At 35.1% G+C, this 19,276-nt stretch overlaps 1 protein-coding gene across 2 annotated transcripts in view; it reads right to left on the bottom strand.

Annotated features, from left to right (window-relative positions):
* NF1 (neurofibromin 1) overlaps positions 1 to 19,276 on the bottom strand; it is a 295,792-nt gene that overhangs the window by 211,821 nt on the left and 64,695 nt on the right. For both annotated transcript variants that reach the window (XM_030923838.1, XM_030923837.1), the window contains exons 2-5: positions 15,958 to 16,101; positions 13,071 to 13,154; positions 8,663 to 8,853; positions 2,031 to 2,137 (exon numbers count right to left, since the gene is read on the bottom strand). In XM_030923838.1, the coding sequence (XP_030779698.1) occupies positions 2,031 to 2,137; positions 8,663 to 8,853; positions 13,071 to 13,154; positions 15,958 to 16,101 (526 nt within the window). The remainder of the gene's footprint in view (positions 1 to 2,030; positions 2,138 to 8,662; positions 8,854 to 13,070; positions 13,155 to 15,957; positions 16,102 to 19,276) is intronic.

Here is a 19,276-nt window from a genome sequence, read left to right as displayed (position 1 = left end):
TTGGCTCCCCCAAAGTGTGGGGATTACAAGTGCGAGCCACCAGGCCTGGCCATATTTTTATTAAAATGATCTGACCTATTATTGTACCTTCACATCTTGCTCATCTCCCATCCCCTCAAACAAATATATACTTCTTCTCTCACTTCACACTCACCCTATTTGAGTTTATCATAGTTTTTTTTGCAAATAATTTGATAATGATATCATTTGTCTCATAAACCATGCCATGAGCTCCTTAGGGACAGATTCCCTATTTTATTAACTTTTGTAATCCCAGCACTTAGCATGGCTTCTTATACACAGTTTCTCAACAAAAGCTTGTTGAATTGTATTTAAAACACATTACTACCTTTACTACTCATTATTGAAAGGGTGCATTCCTTTTATCACTGTCACCAAGAGCCATCTTTTGCTGACCTATTTAATATTGGTTTTACACTTCATGTATTTATCAGCATATACTCTAAATTTATGTTCATGAGGGAGCTGCATTCAATGGGAAAGTTACTACAGTATAAAAGAAAGTCATTTATCTACATATTCAATTAGTTTCTCTTATTTGGACAGAAGAGCCATTTCAATTAATTATTATGGATTGAACATTTCTATTGTTTTAAACATCTATTCACAGGCAACCTGGGCTAGACTTGTTTCCAAAACATCACTGAAGAGTTATGAAAAATCATAAAATCCCACTAATACTTCTTAACTTTAACTTATAGAGAGATCTCTAAATTTTACCATTCAGTTCCTCAACTGCTCAATGCTTAATAATAGATATTAAAATGTTACAAATCTTAACTATTAATTCAATGGTGGTTTATTATAATCTAAAATAATTGCTGTCCACATGTTCGTATCTTGGTATAACAGCTAAAATCATCCCTATATTTTCCTTTATTAAAGTTACTGAACACTGATTTAATTGCTGCTTGGTTTCACAATGGTAATGACCTAAAATCATAAATTATGAACAAGGGTAATATAAATAGAACACAGCTTTATATTATTCCTCTATACAGGTATTCCCTTTTTACATCTCTGGTGAGATAGTTATTGAGTTTAAAGCAAATATTAAGAAAACAAAACCAGGTATTTTGAAAATTATATTGCAGAACTGACGTTTTTGAAGCTAACATTCTATCTGTTTTAGGTCAGATATTAAAAATACTATTGTTTGACATTCCTTAAGTTACAAATAAAAATATGTGTGAACTGTATAAGGTTTCATATCTAAATCAGCCAGGGTCTAATAATGCCAAAAACTAAAAAACATTTTTTTGTAAAATGAAATTTAGATATTCATACTCAGTTTATGAATACTCATTGATATCTGATTTACATGAACACATCACTGCTTACCAAAGAATTTATCTCAATTCCTTCTGATAGTTTATTTCAATCCACACAATCATGTAAAGTAATTCCAAAGCTTTAAAGTCACATATTAGGTGTTATAATACGTGGAACTACTATTGACATGTTTAACAAGGAGACAAAACTAGGCAATGGAAGGTTAAGGGACTTTGTAATACTGTAAAGTCAGTAAGAGAGCTGAAAACAGAAATGTCAGAAATGAAATCTCTGGCTCACTTCATCCTCTCACCGTAACATCACAATCTCCTCGTTCCATTCTGCAATAAAACTTTGATATCCTACTATAGACAATCTTTGTAAAGCACCATAATAGCTAAACAGATAGCTTCTATAACCTATAGCCACCCTTGGGAGATCAAATTCCGGAAAAATGAAATAAGAGCACCCTTGCATTCTCTGTATTGAAAACAAAAATTGTAGTTAAGCAAAACTTTCCATTGCCAAGATTTAAAATGCTCATTTTCTCTACTGCATTATTTTCAAAGATTGAAAAATAATTAACCATATGTATTACTGGCTATTTCACAAGGAAATGTCATTATGAAATCCAGTTTGGTGTTCTAGTTCAGCACAATTAATATAATTAGTACATTCATGATATTGGTTTTTGACCTAGTGATTTTTTTTTAGATATATTATACATTTAAACTTACCCTTCAGGAGTCGTTTTAATTTTGCACAATCCACATTGATATACTGTAACAATTCTATATCATGAACATCAACATTGTCTTCTGAACAAACAGTTAATTCCTGTAACCTAAAAAGTAAAAACCAAAAATAACTTATCAAATTAAGTATTAGGGGCCAGGTGTGGTAGCTCACACCTGTAATCCCAGCACTTTGGGACGCCAAGGCAGGAGGATCACTTGAGGCCAGGAGTTCAAGACCAGCCTGAGCAACATAGCAAGTCATCATCTCTACAAAAAAAATACAAAAATTAGCCGGGCATGATGGCACACACCTATAGGTCCAGCTACTCAGGAGGCTAAGGGAGGAGGATCTCTTGAGCTTAGAAGTTTGAAGCTGCAATGAGCTGTGATCACACCGCTATACTCCCGCCTGAGTAACAGAGTGAGGCCCTGTCTCTTTAAAAAAAAAAAAAACAAAAAAGTCTTAGGGTATCTCTAAATTCTGAATTCAACAGATTCTTCCCCCAAAGATGAGTTCATAAGAGTAAAAACACATATAAAAATAAGGCCATAAATATTTCTTATAAAAACCTAAAGGAACATAACTAACTTAAAGGATATGATAAAAGAAACCATGATAATCCAGTAAACATAGCATTGTAGCATCCTTATCCGTAAGACTGAGGTGTCTAAATGACATTTCCACCTTTCGGCCAGGGTTCTTTGGGAAAATTATTTAATTCCAGGATGGGGGCAAGTGATCTACAAGATGAGGGCAGGTCACCCTGGGCTTGAAAACAAGGAAACTATCAACAACTATCAGAGTCATGTCAAATATCACACAGGTATGGACTTTAGGCATCTCAACTGTCAAAAATGGGATAATCTGAGGATCAAAAGAATTATGTCTACAATGGAAATACATACAATAAATTAAAATACACGAGCCTGTTATAATATTGAAAGAAAAAACTTCATGGGTAACCTTTCGCAACTGTTAGGGTACCAACTCATTCTGATAATGAAAAATGAAAGTCAAGTCTGTATCCTGCATGGACTGTATTGCAAGATAACTAAACACAAAATGAAGCAAAAATCTTTCATAGAAGTCACAATTTTAAAATAAAGAATGAATGACAGAATAGAAAACTTCATTTTGTAGCCCCCAGTGAAGTGGAATCCAGGCAGTTATCATCAGTGATTACCAAAAACATTAGGTAAAAATTTATGGGAAACTGTATAATGAATGCATAACGCTGATAACATCGAAATCCAACCACTGATCATAACATTAAAAGTCAGTAATAGGACATGTTTCCTGATGTGATGCTTTAGGAACCACATAGCATCATCAGTAAAGTATTCTTGTCCTCCCAGCCAAATGAACCTGAATCCAGTGAAACCCAAATACAGAATGTAGAAAGTTTTAGAAGGCAAATAACACAGTCCAACAAATAAACGGCATGAGAAAAAATGGAGAGCAAGGTGAAGAAATGAAGAAATGATACAGATGAACAGAGGCTCAGGAGAAATATCAACCAATTGCAAAGTATGCATCCTGTTTGTATCTTAATTTGAACAAAACAAATAAAAAAGCCATTTCTGAGATAATGAAAAAAAAAACACAAATTTGGCAATACATATTAAGGAATTATGATTCTTGATAGGTATGACAATACTATAGTTAAATGCTTAAAAATCTATTTATTAGAGATATATACTGAAATATTTACAGGTGAAATGACGTCTGGGGTTTGCTTTAAATTACTGAAAAGGGAGGAAGAGAAATCATAGCATGCTGGAAACAGTTAAAGCAGGGTAAGAGATGCATGGGGAACTGAAGTACTGTTCTCTCTGCCATGTGTATGTTTTAATTTTTCTACAATGAACAGTTTTAAAAATTCATATTTCAAATTATAAGTATAATTTTAATTAAAAGTAAAACTATAATAAGTAAGCTGGATTTTACTAACTTCTACTTATATCAACTAGATTTCTGAAACATGAATGAAACTTTATATTCACAGGGTACATTTACTTTGTATTTGAAAACTGAGTAAGCCTTTTTTCATTGCACTTTTCAGCTTGTACATGTGTTTATGTAATTATTTGATTAATATCCCTTCTTCACAGTAGAATGTAAGCTTATAAGGACAGGAATATCTGTTTAAACCAAAGCTTCTCTTATGCTGAATATGAGGTTATCACAAATGTAGAAAAATTTAACACTTAACAAATATGTAGATACTTTTAAACTGATAAAAGAAATTCACTTAGCCTAAATGTTAATAAAAGCAATTAAACTTTTCTTCCATTTTACATCAAAAACCACAGTGCTCAGATTTTCAAAAGTTGGTATTGCTAACCTATTAAATTATGCTACCTAATGAGGCATACTCATTATTCATATTAATAGACATCAAAAACATAAGCAGCACAATTAAATTGCTAACTTTTATAAATGCAGCAATACAGATATGGTGAAAAGGCACAAATACTATGTGGTCTTATAATTTATAAGAATTAACTTGAATTTTAATCATTTAGTGCAATTTGCAACTGAGTTATTAATCATTACACTAAACCTTCAGTTGGTAAGAATGTAATCAATCCTATTCTTTCTTCTCAAATTTTCCTTTCACTCACTTTAGCTTTAATTAGCCTACAACTAACAGTAAAACTATTCTAAGCACTTACATGAACACTCTTCTTATCATCAGGGTAAGAAAAGCTCAGCATTTCAAGCTGGGAATGAGGTTGTCCTCAATGCTAAAAATTCCACAGCTGCTGCAAAGAGCATAGAAATATGGAGTACGGCTCCTTAGAAAACACAACATCATAGATTAGCAACACCAACTTTTCAAAAGCTGACTCTTGTGTTTGTGAAAAATGGAAGAAAAATTTTGTCCCTTTATAAAAGGTAGTCTGGTACTCTTATCAGGAGCAGGTATTTTGTGAAGGTTAAACATCATTTCTGAAGCAGAGAAATCAGATAAAGGGTACTCTGAGCAAAATAAATGAAGAGTAGAAAACCCGTCACTAAACCATCTAGAAAGACTAGGCATACTGAAAGATACTTTAAATGTATAGGTCCAGAAAAGAAGAAAACTGAAAACCAGAGAGTTAAGTGCATGAGTACATGGTCCGGCCCTGCAACAAAGGAAAGATGAGTGAGGTTTTTGATTCTCCTTAACCTAGAAGCTTGGGGCTTAACATCCACTTGGAGACTGGATATAAAGCCTTGTAACCTAATAATTCAGGATTCTAACTGGGGCCCTGCATAAAATATGAACTAGAAAGAACAATGCACTTCCCCCGCCGCCACCACCCCTCACAAAAAAAAAGAAAAAAGAAAAAAAATCTACCAGCACAAAGAAGCTTACCTGCTCTGTCTAAACTTTGGATAAAGTGAAAAAAGTCATCTAGAGCTATTTACCTTCTAAGAGTTTAGGGTTCAAATTTATACTGCCCATATAGGTTGGGACTGAGAAATTAAAAAAAAAATAGTTCCAGAACTGGGCACCTGGCAAATGCAAATGCAAAACCATCACTAGAACACTCCCTCACCCAAGCCTACAAAAGATTCTCAAAGAAAATATAGGCCCCACTAAAGATAACTTTCCAATCAAGGATTCCAAAACTGAGATGAAACAATTCACTATGAATGAATCAGCACAAACAAATCAATATTAAACAATACTAAAGAGAATGTAAAATACGTTTTAAATGATCAGAAACATATAAAAAAACTGAAAACTATTTTTATAAAAGGAGTAAGAAACCATAATGAACAGATTTACATAGAACCAAATAGTAAACTGTAAAGAACCCAATGACGTTTAAAGTCATTGGGTTTTCTGCTTCTGGTGGTATATCAAATTAGATATTCTGAAGTACCATCTCACTACAAAACAACTAGATCAACTGCAGTTGTGGAGTAATTCTGTGGAGAAAGCAGCTACTCCTCTACATAAAATAGTACCATGAACCACAGAAAATGGTATAGTACAGGAGAAAAATGAAGCTATCTTAAGATTTATAGCCAGCCAGGCCTGGTAGCTCATACCCTGTAACCCCAACACTTTGGGAGGCTAAGGCAGGAGGATCCTTTGAGCCCAGGGGTTCAAGACAAGCCTCGACAACATGGCAAGACCCTGTCTCTACAAAAAAAAGAAACTAGCCAGGCATGGTGGCACGTGCCTGCAGTCCTGGCTACTCGAGAGGCTGAGGTGGGAGGATCTCTTGAGCCCAGGAGGTCGAGGCTGCAGTGAGCCATGTTCACATCACTGCACTCCAGACTAGGTGACAGAGAGAGACTATGTCTCAAAAAATAAATAAATAAATAAATCTATAGCCTATCTTCCCCTAAAGAAAAATAAAGGTCAGAAATATAAAAACCAAATATTAAAGGAGAAACATTGATGGGGAGAATGGACAAACAGGAAACATCTTCATGATACTGATTCATCTATTGTATATAAAACATAAAATCAATCTTTAGAAAGAACTGCCATTCAAGCCACATGCATATTTTAAGTCACCTAATACTATGACAGCGTAAGATGTTCCCACTTAAAGTAAACCATCGTTCCCACTTAAAGTAAACCATCATAATGGTCTTTTAGATGAGTGATCCTTTAACAAGATCAGCTCCTATTTCTGACACAAGCTAAATGAAACTGCAAATGCAGTTGTCTGAAACAATGTTATTTCGTAGATGCCATTTCTGAGCGGTCTGTCCTCTAAAAGCTAATAAAATTTTAGACACTTGGTTTCTATTCTGGCAACAGTGAACTAGATTCAGGAAATAAACAAAAGTTGCTTATTTTTTACATGTACTAATGCTGCAAAATCCCATAAAGTAAAACCTTTGGTGACTAGAAATTTTCTAGAATTTTCCAAGGTGGCACATTTGTTGTGTTCTATAAAGCAGCTCATGCATTGATAGACTAAAAGACACTTGGGCTTTTTTGTATCATTTTCAAACTTCAATGTAACAGGTGTCTCAAATAGTAAGGCTGGCCTAGCAGTCACCTAAATGAAAACAGTTTGCATTTTTTATTAAATACAATTTTCCACCCTCCTATTCTGTAGGTATCTATTACCTTGCTGACTCAACCACTGTATTATTACTCAGAATATAAAATGTTACTGCTCAAAAGATTTCATGAAAATATTTTTCTATCATATATATATCACCCAAGATTATCAGTAATATACCATTAAATAAAACTTTAATTTTCTTTGGATCAAGAATTGCGTTGAGGTTGAAAAATATTGCTGCCTAGGATCTTAATTACAGAAATGTCATTGTTGATTAAAAAGATTGCAGGACTTTGAAGTTAATCAATTCCCCCAAAAAAACATAACACAAATTCTCAAATGGTGATGTATGTTGTCATTCACACCTGCTGGAAAACAACAAAGGAATCAGTAAATCTGACTAATAAAGTCCACTGTTCATACAACACTGACAAGCCAAAGATGCAGGCATCAACAGAGAGGACTGTTTTTCTCTATTCGGTATTAGTTTTCGATCCATGAATCACTAAATAATTTGTGCTATAGTGTCTAATTAAGTTAACAACCCATTTGACTTTACTTGCCTGAGAAAGGCAAATCATTTGCATAACAACAATGTGCAGAGTTACTTGCTACTGTCACTTATAATTCTATCCCATAGGGCACTACCTATACTAATTTCTCCACCTGTATGTAGCATATCACAACTAATGCTCAGGATAATTTTGAGTCATGAATAAAAGCTTAAATTATATTTCTGATACATCTTTAAAAACAGAAGTATATTTTATAAGAAGGATTTCATCAAAATGTGGCTAAAATAGATAGGGAAGCAATCTGGTATAGTGAAACTAATATGAATTCTGAAGCCAGTCTGACTTAGAAATTTTGGGTCCTCCATTATTTGACACATCACCTTAACTTTTTTATTAGTTTGCTCACCTGTAAAATGGGGGAAGTATCAGCAGGGTTACTGTGAGGATGAGACAGCAAAGGAAATGCTGTAAATACTCAATAAATGGCAGTATTTTACATACACTTAAAACCCAGTCCACTTTCTGGAGAATTCTACTTTGCAATTATTCACTTCCTTGTGTTTCCACATCACTTAGGTTTTTTTTTTGTTTTTGTTTTGTTTTTTGGTAACCTAAGATCTTGTGATAAAGGGTAGAGTTGTGAAAGTATTCGAATTCTGACCACTCTCATCAATTATTCCATCTGATTGGGTAGTTTCATTTAAAGGAATAACATGTTTAAAAAGCCAAACCAAAAGTTCATACCTAGTATTGTTTTTTAAAGCCTGCTCATGGCAGATATTTTAATGTAAAATTTAGACTTTCACATTCATAACAATGCTCTTATTTAATTGCACATATCAATATCACAATATTACACAATTAAAATGTCAAAGATATTAATGCATACAATTTCTATGAAAGCCCAGACAAACTCATTTCTCCGGAGGCTGAGGTAGGAGGATCACCTAAGCCTGGGAGGTTGAAGCTGCTGTGAGGGGCAACTGAACTTGTCTCAAAAACAAAAATCCTCATTTCTGTTAACTTTTTATGTAGCCAAAATCAAGACTTCTAATATTCATATTACTTTAGTCCCATGTGGATTTACACACTAACCTGGTAGAAATGCGACTAAAGACTGCATTGAAGTTGTTGCAGCTGAGAGAAAATAAAACCCCAGAGGCAGAATTCCGAAGTTCAGCTGCATGCTGGTTTCCTTCACGACAGGTGTGAAGAAAATGGCAGATTTCTGGCAGCAACTGTTTGACCAGCATCGTTTCATCTAATCTCATTGTGTCCTTTGGTTGCTAAAATAGAAATAATCACATTATTCTAAAACTTTAATTTGATCTGTAAACACTTCTATTATGAAAATTTTCAAACACACAGAACAAAAATAATGAACACCTATATACACACTTCCTAGATTTAACAACTGTTAACATTTCATCATATTTGCTACATCTGTCTAAAGATAGTTTAACAAAGAGGATGGTTCCATCTCTGACCCCATAATCACAATTAAAGTTCAATCCCCCTGCCATCCTTACTAGTTCTCCCATTCCTGCTTGCTCTCTTGTTCATCAAATGAGCCCTTCCCTAGGAATCCCCATTTTGTTGTGAGTTCTACAATTACAGAATCAACTTAACTCATACTAATTGATGAGTGCACTGTGTCATGTCTTAACATTTAAGTAAATTCCTGGGTGAGCCATCACACTTGCTTTTGTGCAGACTGACCAAAACAGACACTACTTACTCAAAGTAATTTTATTTTGGTTGAATCTTTTCAAAGTAAGTTATAAATGTAATACTTCATCCCATATGACCTGGCATCTCTTAAAAGTAAGAATTTTCTCTAATGTAACTTCAGTACAATTAACACACCAAGGAAAAATAAACAATTCCCTTGTGTCATCTAACACCAAGTCTGAATTCAAATTTCACCACTGCCCCCCAAAATGTCTTTCATAGCCATTTTTATTCAATAAGGATCCAAAAAAGTTCACAGATTGCAACAGGATGTTTCCTTAGTTTCATTATTCTGTGCAAGGGTATAATCTCAGCTCACTACAACCTCCACCTCCAGGATTAAAGTGATTCTCCTGCCTCAGCCTCCCAAATAGCTGGGATTACAGGCGCCCGCCACCATGCCCAGCTAATTTTTGTATTTTTAGTAGAGCCGGGGTTTTGTCATGTTGGCCAGGCTGGTCTCAAACTCCTGACCTCAAGTGATCCACCCTCCTTGGCCTCCCAAAGTGCTGGGATTACAGGCATGAGCCACGACCCCCAGCCCATATTCACCACTCTCATTTCCCATGACTTTAAGTGGGCCAGCTGCCTTACAGAATGTTCTATATCCTTGATTTAATTATTTTCCAGTGACATAGGTTGATTTGCTCTTCTAGTTACTGTATTGTGTATTTTCTTATTTATTTATTTTTTTTTGAGATGGAGTCTCGCTCTATGGCCCAGGCTGGAGTGCAGTGACACGATCTTGGCTCACTCCAACCTCTGCCTCCTGGTTTCAAGTGATTCTCCTGCCTCAACCTCCTGAGTAGCTGGGACTAAAGACATGTGCCACCAAGTCTGGCTAATTTTTGTATTTCTAGCAGATATGGGGTTTCTTTCGCCATGTTGGCCAGGTTGGTCTTGGATTCCTGACCTCAAGCAATCCGCCTGTCTCGACCTCCCAAAGTGCTAGGATTCCAGGTGCAAGCCATGGCGCCCAGCCTGTATATTTTCTGTAAGCTAAAATTTAAACCTAATGGTCTGATTAGATTGAGGTTAAATAGTTTAGGGGATTCACTACAGGTTATATTACATCGTACCATGAGCACATAAAGTGAGGTTGTCCCGCTAACGACACCAAGTTTGATAACTTTGGTGTTAACACTGAAATCTCTACTTTGTAAAGTAAATATATACTTTACAATTAACAATCAATGGATAAGTTATCCTGCAGGTATGCTGTTCCACATTACTATTTCACCTAACAGTCTTGATATCTGTATGTGGATAAGAATTTTAATAACACTGAGCAAGATGGCAAAGAACAAAAATCTGTACAATTGTGTGCTACGCTCAATTCTGTAACTGCAATCCAAGCACTCTCAGATGCAAATACATTGAAACATAGGGACAATACGTAAACAGACTTCATAAAAACCTGTGAATTCACATTACAATGCCTATTTCTTATTTACAGGCTAACCAAATAACACAGATGTTAACTCTAACATAAAAATCTGAGAAGTATTAAATCTTTTAAATAAGTCATATTCACAGGAACAAAAATACTTAAGATTCCTCAAATTCTACAAAATTTCACTCATAACATATTGGTAAGTATTTTTCTTTCACTTAACTATTCCAACTATGTATATGACAAACATGTACTTATGAGCTCAGTTCTTCTTAAACTGCCTCAATTTACACTTTGATTTAAAACTAAGAATCAAGAAACATCTGTAAAATCATTGAAAGAAATAAAGAAAACAATTGTTCAATAATATAAATAGCATCATTTTTTAAATTGTAAATGTAATGAAAAAGCATACACATTTTTCAACAGTAGAGCAGGGCAAGGTAATATACATTTTATGCATTATATAAGTTATACCAGGTCCACTTATTAGCATTTCAATTAGGCTATCTTCAAAGAGTATTAAATCAAACAGAGGCCAATAATATCAGTATCATTCTCCAAAATACATTTATCATTACCTCTCAATTACAAATGTTAATGGAGAAAAGCTGTGAAACTGAACAAGGCAATGAACCACCCCACACCTCATCATTCAATCATGGGTGTGGCTGATATACTCGTAATTTGCAGTCAAAGTAGTAAGACCACTGGAAAAAACTGATTCAAGAAGTTTAAAATTTGCCCACCTTCCCAATTCCATCACTCTATGTAACAGCTCTTTAGCTCTTTCACTCCATTTTACACGAACAATAGCACATCATAAGTTAACAGAAAATACCATGCTAAAACAACTAGCTCACCTTCGATTTTAAGTAGAAAACTTACAAACACTGTCTCCACAATTTTGGAATATGGTCAAGGGTCAATAAGAAAATTTAAAATATTATGCTTAGGGCAGGCACAGTGGTTCATATCTGTAATCCCAGGACTTCGAGAGGCCAAAGTGGGCAGATCACTTGAGGATAGGAGACAAACTAGCCTGACCAAAATAGTGGAAACCCCACGGCTACTGAAGATACAAAAAAAATCAGCTGGGCATGGTGGTGCATGCCTGTAATCCCAGCTACTCGGGACGCTGAGGCATGAGAATAGCTTGGACCCAGGAAGTGGTGGTTGCAGTGAGCCAAGAGAGTGCCACTGCACTTCAGCCTGTGCCACAGAGTGAGACTCTGTCTCAAAATATATATATACACACACACACTATATATATATATTTATACATATACTGGAAATGTCTATATATATACTATATATATACATTATATATACTTACATATACACAATATATAGTATATATAAATATATATAATGTGTGTGTATACATACATATTTTGCTTAGATTTTTTGGCTTACAGCCTTCCCTAGGGATACACAATTGTGTCAATATAATTTTTTTTTTCAATTCCCTATCCCAGTGCTTCCACCAATGCTTCTCAACCACACTATCAGTCCTCATAATATTAAGGTCTCTTTCAACTAGTTTTACTATAGCGAACTGCAACATATGTGGAAGAGGGAAGCAATTCTGAATAAAAACAAAATTCTGAATTCTGAGCCAAAGGAAGAGAGAACATAAGAAATGAGTTAATTTCAATACACATGGACTAGGCAGATCATTAAAACGGAGGTATTCAATTTATATATTTATATAAACTCTTACCATGTTCCAGGAAGAATTAAGGATACTGACATATAGAAATACTTTCTTTACACAATAGAAATAGTCTTGAAAAAGTTCAAATTAATTAATGGTTGAAATACACTGTGGTAACAACTTATAGGAAACCAGAGAAATAATTGTTTGGTACTCTCCTCCTCCACATACCTATCACATGTGTGTGTGTCTACATAAAACAAGTGTTCTCAAGGTAGTATCTATCCTTAATAGGTTTAATTTTTAAGTTCTCATTTACATAAATTTGAAAAGTAGAATATCAAAATCATATTCATATAGGAGGAAATACAAGATTACTCTTGGTCTTCTGAATCACATTCTCCAACAACTCTCTGAGAGATCCGTCAAATTAAATAGTGATCTCTTCATAAAATATTTTCTAAAAACCTGAGACACAGATACGTGGCTGAAACATAACATTTTATAAGTAAACTTAACATCTGTTTAATTTACAAAAGATGAGAGAATTTTCTCACGAAAAATTGTCACCAGGTCAGCTATTATTAACAAAACTCGTATTTATATGTCTTAGACAAAAGTCCGTATGACTGTCCTCTTGATCCACATCTGTACTTTGGTACATAAGATCATTCTCAGGATTGAATTCACAAAGCCTGCCTACTTAAGATCAATTTACTTACCCCAGCAAGACATTTTTCCAGTGTATCCAAAATAATCAACTGAGAGAGATATAAATTTTTTTCAGCAGCTTCTCCAAATATTCTCTAACAGAAAAGATATTCAGAACATAAAAGTTAGTTTCACTCTCTGCTACCAATCAACACATATCTGAAAAGTGAAAGACTAAAAGATCAACAATAATCTTCTATTTTATCTCCCAGATTATACTATACTTAAATTTATTATTTCTGATTTTATCCTAATCCTCATAAAAACTAAATTCTCAGGCAAACAGAAATGGCATTTATTAAGAGTCCGCCATTAACCTTGTAACAGTAAAAGATGCTGTTTTGGTTCATGTTTTAAAAATACGTAGGATTTAGACACACATATAGATCTGTACCAGAATCTTGAATTAGGGATTTAACTACACTTTTATGCCAAGAAATAATCAAAGTCTTAATTTTTATAGCAAAAAAATGCTACAGCACCATAGCGAATTTTAAGTACTCACTATCCTCAAAATGAATACTACGTATGTATTAACAAGAGACTATGGTTTTGAAAACTTATTTAATAAGCACTAAATGAAAGCCAATATAACAATGCTGTTTTGTTTTGAAAAGAGGGTCCCAAATATTAAAATATTTCAATCTAACTGGGAACACAGCCATATATTCATATGTGCAAATACTAAACTGCCCCACACACTGCAACAGAGGAGCTAAAAAAATATTAAATATCTTTCGGTAAATCTCTTTATATATTTATAAATGGTCCTACTTTTGGGGGGAAAATACTAATTTTTTCCATAAAGAAGGTAAATGATTTTCTACACCTCCAGTTTATTAGTTTTGTACGTTTAGGGTATTGTGTAAGCAATTTTCTTAAAAGGAAACACACCAAGGATGATGTGAACAAAAAGTTAAACACCACATGCTCTCACTCATATGTGGAAGCTAAAAAGAGTAAAAAGTAGAAGACAGGACACTAGAGGGAGGAAGGGTAGAGTAGGGAGAATCGGGGTGGGTAGAGATTTGTTAAAGGATACAGAAATACAGCTTTATAGGAAGAATAAGACTTAGTGTTCTATACTACTGTAGAATGACTACATTAACATTATATAGTTAACTTTTTTTTTTTGAGATGGAGTCTCATTGTCACCCAGGGTGGAGTGCAGTGGCGCATCTTGGCTCACTGCAAGCTCCGCCTCACAGGTTCACACCATTCTCCAGCCTCAGCCTCCCGAGTAGCTGGGACTATGGGCACATACCGCCACACCCCACTAAGTTTGTGTATTTTTTTTTTTTTGTAGAGACAGGGTTTCACTGCCCGTCTCAGCCTCCCAAAGTGCTGGGATTACAGGTGTGAGCCACTGCGCCGGCCTATAGTTAACATTACATAGTTTCAAATAACAGGAGAATATTCAATATTCCCAACACAAAGAAATGATAAATATTGAGATGATGGATATGTTAATTACCTTAGTGGGATCACTATGTATTATATGTATTGAAACATCAATGTACCCATAAACATGTACAATTATTGTGTATCAATTAAAAAATAGAACAAGAGAAAAAGTATTTAAAATATGGAAATAAGGCAAAAAGGTCATGTCTTTTCGATGTCATACTAGAACATTATCTAATAAACCTAAGGAGCATCTCAAAAAAAAGGGAGGGGGAATGATCTTCACAACCTATAACCAGTTGTTTCACAACTCAATACAAACAAATACAAATTGGGATTATAAATGCAGCCTAGGCACAGTGGCTCACACCTGTAATCCCAGCACTTTGGGAGGCCGAGGCAGGCGGATCACCTAAGGTCAGGAGTTTGAGACCAGCCTGGCCAAAATGGTGAAACCTTGTCTCTACTAAAATACAAAAAAATTAGCCGAGCATGGTGGCACATGCCTGTAATCCCAGCTACTGGGGAGCCTGAGGCAGCAGAATCACTTGAACTAGGGAGGGGGAGGTTACGGTGAGCCGAGATTGCGCCACTGCACTCCAGCCTGGGTGACAGAATGAGACCCTGTCATTCATTCATTCATTCATTCATTCATAAATAAATAAATGCTAAAGACTGGCAGACAGTTCAGAGTTACTCAAGAAAAATCCAGATCAGTTGCCATGAACTGAGTATGTTAGTTTCGAACAGCTTAGAATGGAGACATTAAATAGGAATTTAGAGAGAGGAAGGGATCACTTGAGAGACAAAAGACGTATGTTCAAAGGTACAGTGGGAGAACAGCTGGAGTACTCTGAAGTCTAGGAAACGTCAATAGATTTTAGAAAACGGGAAGAAGAAAGAAACGAGCTTTTAACAGCAGAATTATTTGATGAAACTGGTATTTGAGAAAAACTGTTTCAACAACAGGCTAACTACTACAGAATCTGTCACAGGTTACAGAAGGTAGAAAAAACACATTAATATCTTCATTAAAAAATCAATCCACATTTTAGGACTATGAGATCATATTCTATCATCTACTTAGGGCTGAGACAATCATGTAAATTGAAATAAGATGCTGAAGAAAAATATGCGTAATAGATTACCGTAGTCAGTTCGTGTATGACACAAAAGCTGTATGAAATCCTAATTCAAGAAAAATACTGGAAAAGGAAATATGGTCACAAAGAATAGGAGACGTTTCTAAGGGAAATAATAAATTAAAATGAAAGTTAGTTACTTGTGCTCACTGAATCTAAAACCCAGCTAATTAAAAATTTGAAAAAATAAAATAAAAAAGGTTCTCTGTGCTTGTAAACAAAATAAGATTAATGGTTATATCCAAAGTCCACAGAAAATCCCTTTCCATATTTCAAAATATGCTGTTCTAAACTTTTTAATCAAAAACAAAAGAAAGCAAATTCCCCGAAACACAGTAACCCAAATACTCACCATATTGTTAACATTCTTTAAGATAGTAGTGAGGCCGCTTATAACCAAAGAAAACTTGTATTTGGAAATATTGATTAGACATTCCTTGTTGTGCTCAGTACTGACTTTGGTATGTGTGTTCTGCTGTCCTGTTTTTATTGGAAGCTGAAAAAAAAAGAAAAAAAAACATGTTAAGAGTTTATCCTTTAAAAATGACTATAAATAACTTACTTCCCATTGAAAATCATGATGTTTTAGGAAAACTGTATCAATCACAGATACCTATATTTGCAACTCAAACTCCAATTTTCAATCAAACTCCAATATATGATACAGAGGTAACTATATTTGAATCTCAAACTCCAATATATGATAGCATTTATTATAGCAAATCTTAAATTCTTTGGAAACTTTCACTTTTGCAGCTTTCTTTCTGGAAGTCTTAAATCTCTAGCTACAAAATTAAATTCTTTACCCAGAACTATATAAGAAGAAATGATGACTCACAGAAATAGAGCTATTTCCTTGTGGCTAAAAATTATTTCAGAGAATGTCTGCAATAAAATGCATACAACCGTTTCCCTTATCCATTGAACTCAGACATTACAAGAAAAACAGACCAAGAACATCTATGTCCTAGACCTCTAGTCAATAATGGCAAACAACTGCTGATTGTTCAGAAGCAAGAACAAACTATAAAACCTGGAAAAAACACAGTAAGACTGACTCAGTAAGATAAGCACCTTCAGCTACACAATTGAAGGGATAACAGAACACAAGCAGATAAATCCCATGAGAAAAAATATTCTATGAGAAGATCACATTTACATTTCTCTGTGAATGAGTTAAGTTCCACTGTTTAGAAGTTCATCTCTACTCTGCTCAAAAATAGCAAAAGCATCATGGACATACTTCCTGTTAATATTAAACCCTGCTAATGCTAACAAAGAAACCTAGCAATGTTCCTCTGTGAAAAAAATAAACCTGAATATAACTTTCTCATTTTTAACACAGTACAACTAAAGGTGGAAAGAGACCGAGGGGCATGCCCAAGTTTGCTAAATCAGTTAATAATGGACGATTATCTTGATAGTAAAGAAATACTAAATAGGCTGGGCACGGTGGCTCAGGCTTGTAATCCTAGCACTTTGGGAGGCTGAGGCAGGCAGATCACGAGGTCAGGAGATTGAGACCATCCTGGCCAACATGGTGAAACCCAGACTCTACTAAAAATACAAAAATTAGCTGGGTGTAGTGCCATGCACCTGTAATCCAAGCTATTTGGGAGGCTGAGGCCTGCCAAATTGCTTGAATCCAGGAGGCAGAGATTGCAGTAAGCCGAGATCACGCCACTGCACTCCAGCCTTGTGATAGAGCGAGACTCCATCTCAAAAAAAAAAAAAAAAAAAAAAAAAATTAAATGAAATGGGGGGGGCATTTTTAGAGTGTAAAGGAGTGGGCAGAACAGAAACTACAGAACTTTGTAATGTTAATTATAAAGATTATGGAGGAAAAAAACCTGAAGGGCCAAAAATAGGACTTTTAGAAGATGGCAGGAGCTAAAATACAGCTTGTGAATCTCCCTAAGTATCCCGTAAAAATCAGAGAAACGGCCAGGTGCAGAGGCTCACATTTGTAATCCCAGAACTTTGGGGGGCCGAGGCAGGCAGATCACTTGAGGTCAAAAGTTCAAGACCAGCCTGGCCAACATGGTGAAACCCTGTCTCTACTAAAAATACAAAAAATTAGCCAAGCATGGTGGCACACATCTGTAATTCCAGCTACTAGGGAGGCTGAAGCACGAGAATGGCTTGAACAGCAGGTGGAGGTTGCAGTGAGCTGAGATCATACCACTGCACTCCAGCTTGAGCATCAGAGGCTCTGTCTCAAAAAAAAAAAAAATCAGAGACACTAGAATTTTTCTAGCAAAACCACACACTGATGAACATCTACATGAAAATGAAGGGACAAGGCCCCTCATTCCCAAACCCAGAGAAGTGAACAAATAGAAACAAACCATTTACAGTTACAAAACTGGTTGGGAACAGGCACAATGGCTCATCCCTATAATTCCAGCACTTTGAGAGGCTGAGGCAGGGGGACTGCTTGAGTCCAGGAGTTTAAGACCAGCCTGGGCAACGGAGTGAGACTTCATCTTTACTTTAAAAAAAAAAAAAAAAGCTAGTCTTGGCAGTGTGTGCCTGTAATCCAGTTACTCAAGAGGCTGAAGCAGGAGGACTGCTTGAGCCCAGAAAGTTGCAGTGATCTAGCCACTGCACTCCAGCCTGGCCAATGGAGCGAGATCCTGTCTCTGGAAAACAAAAAACAAAAACACTGGTGTGGTATAAGCATCTATGCAAGAGAAAGCAGGTAGAAGGAGAATGTCTAATGGATCTGACAAGAGGAGATTCCCCAATGTACTACATCCTTAATAAAAAGCACAGCAGCCCAATTTAGGAATATTAGCCAAAACAGAGGGTAGTTATGCTTATTGCAATTTGCAGATGAGTGAAAAAGGCCTATGATAAAGTCTGAAGAGAATGGAGCACATTCAAAACCATCACTGTCTAATAGAATTTGCTGTGGTAATGATACTGCTCTGTATGGGCAATGCCCAATATAATAGCCACTAGTCGTCACATGTAGCTATTAACCACTTGTAACATAGCTGGTATAGATGAGAAATCAAAAGTTTAAAGTTTATTTAAATTATTATTAAATAAAGTTTATTTCAATTTAGCTTTAAGTAGCCACACATGTAATTATTAGATCTGACTGGACAGCACAGTTCTAGCCCACACTGAGAAGAAACTGCTGAGAATAAACTCCAAACTGAAAACAGGGGTAAAGGGAGAAAAGGAAAAAGGTCCAAATAAAGATGAAAAACAGAAAGATGAACAAGAGAGCTCTGAAAGAATGAGACCTTTTTTTTTTTAATTTCATGAAAATAAAAAAAGAATAAGCTCTAGAGCCATAAAGCTACAAAGCTATCCTGGCCTACAAATCTCTCCTACCAATTCAGAAAAATTAATTTCACATAAAAATGAGCCAACAGAAAAGTACTATGATCAAATAATATGTAAAGTTATTATAAGAAAAAAGAATACAAAACAGAAAAACATAAGAATAAGGATCTAAACAACAGAAAATCAAAGTATCCAAAAAGACATATCCACCAAGAGATGAAAACTGTAAATTATTATTTCAAAGTGAGCCAAGAGAAATTAAGAAAAATACAAAAGATGTGGAATAACACAAATAAGAAATAATTACAGATAGAAATCAGTTGGTAGAACTCAAGAAATAATTAGAAGATAAATCATTTCAGAAATGAAGACTA

The sequence above is a fragment of the Rhinopithecus roxellana genome, chromosome 19, assembly GCF_007565055.1.
Source record: "Rhinopithecus roxellana isolate Shanxi Qingling chromosome 19, ASM756505v1, whole genome shotgun sequence".
In the NCBI taxonomy this organism is placed as follows: domain Eukaryota; kingdom Metazoa; phylum Chordata; class Mammalia; order Primates; family Cercopithecidae; genus Rhinopithecus; species Rhinopithecus roxellana.
Note: the sequence above shows the minus strand (reverse complement) of the source record. Positions and strands in the feature narration are given on the sequence as shown.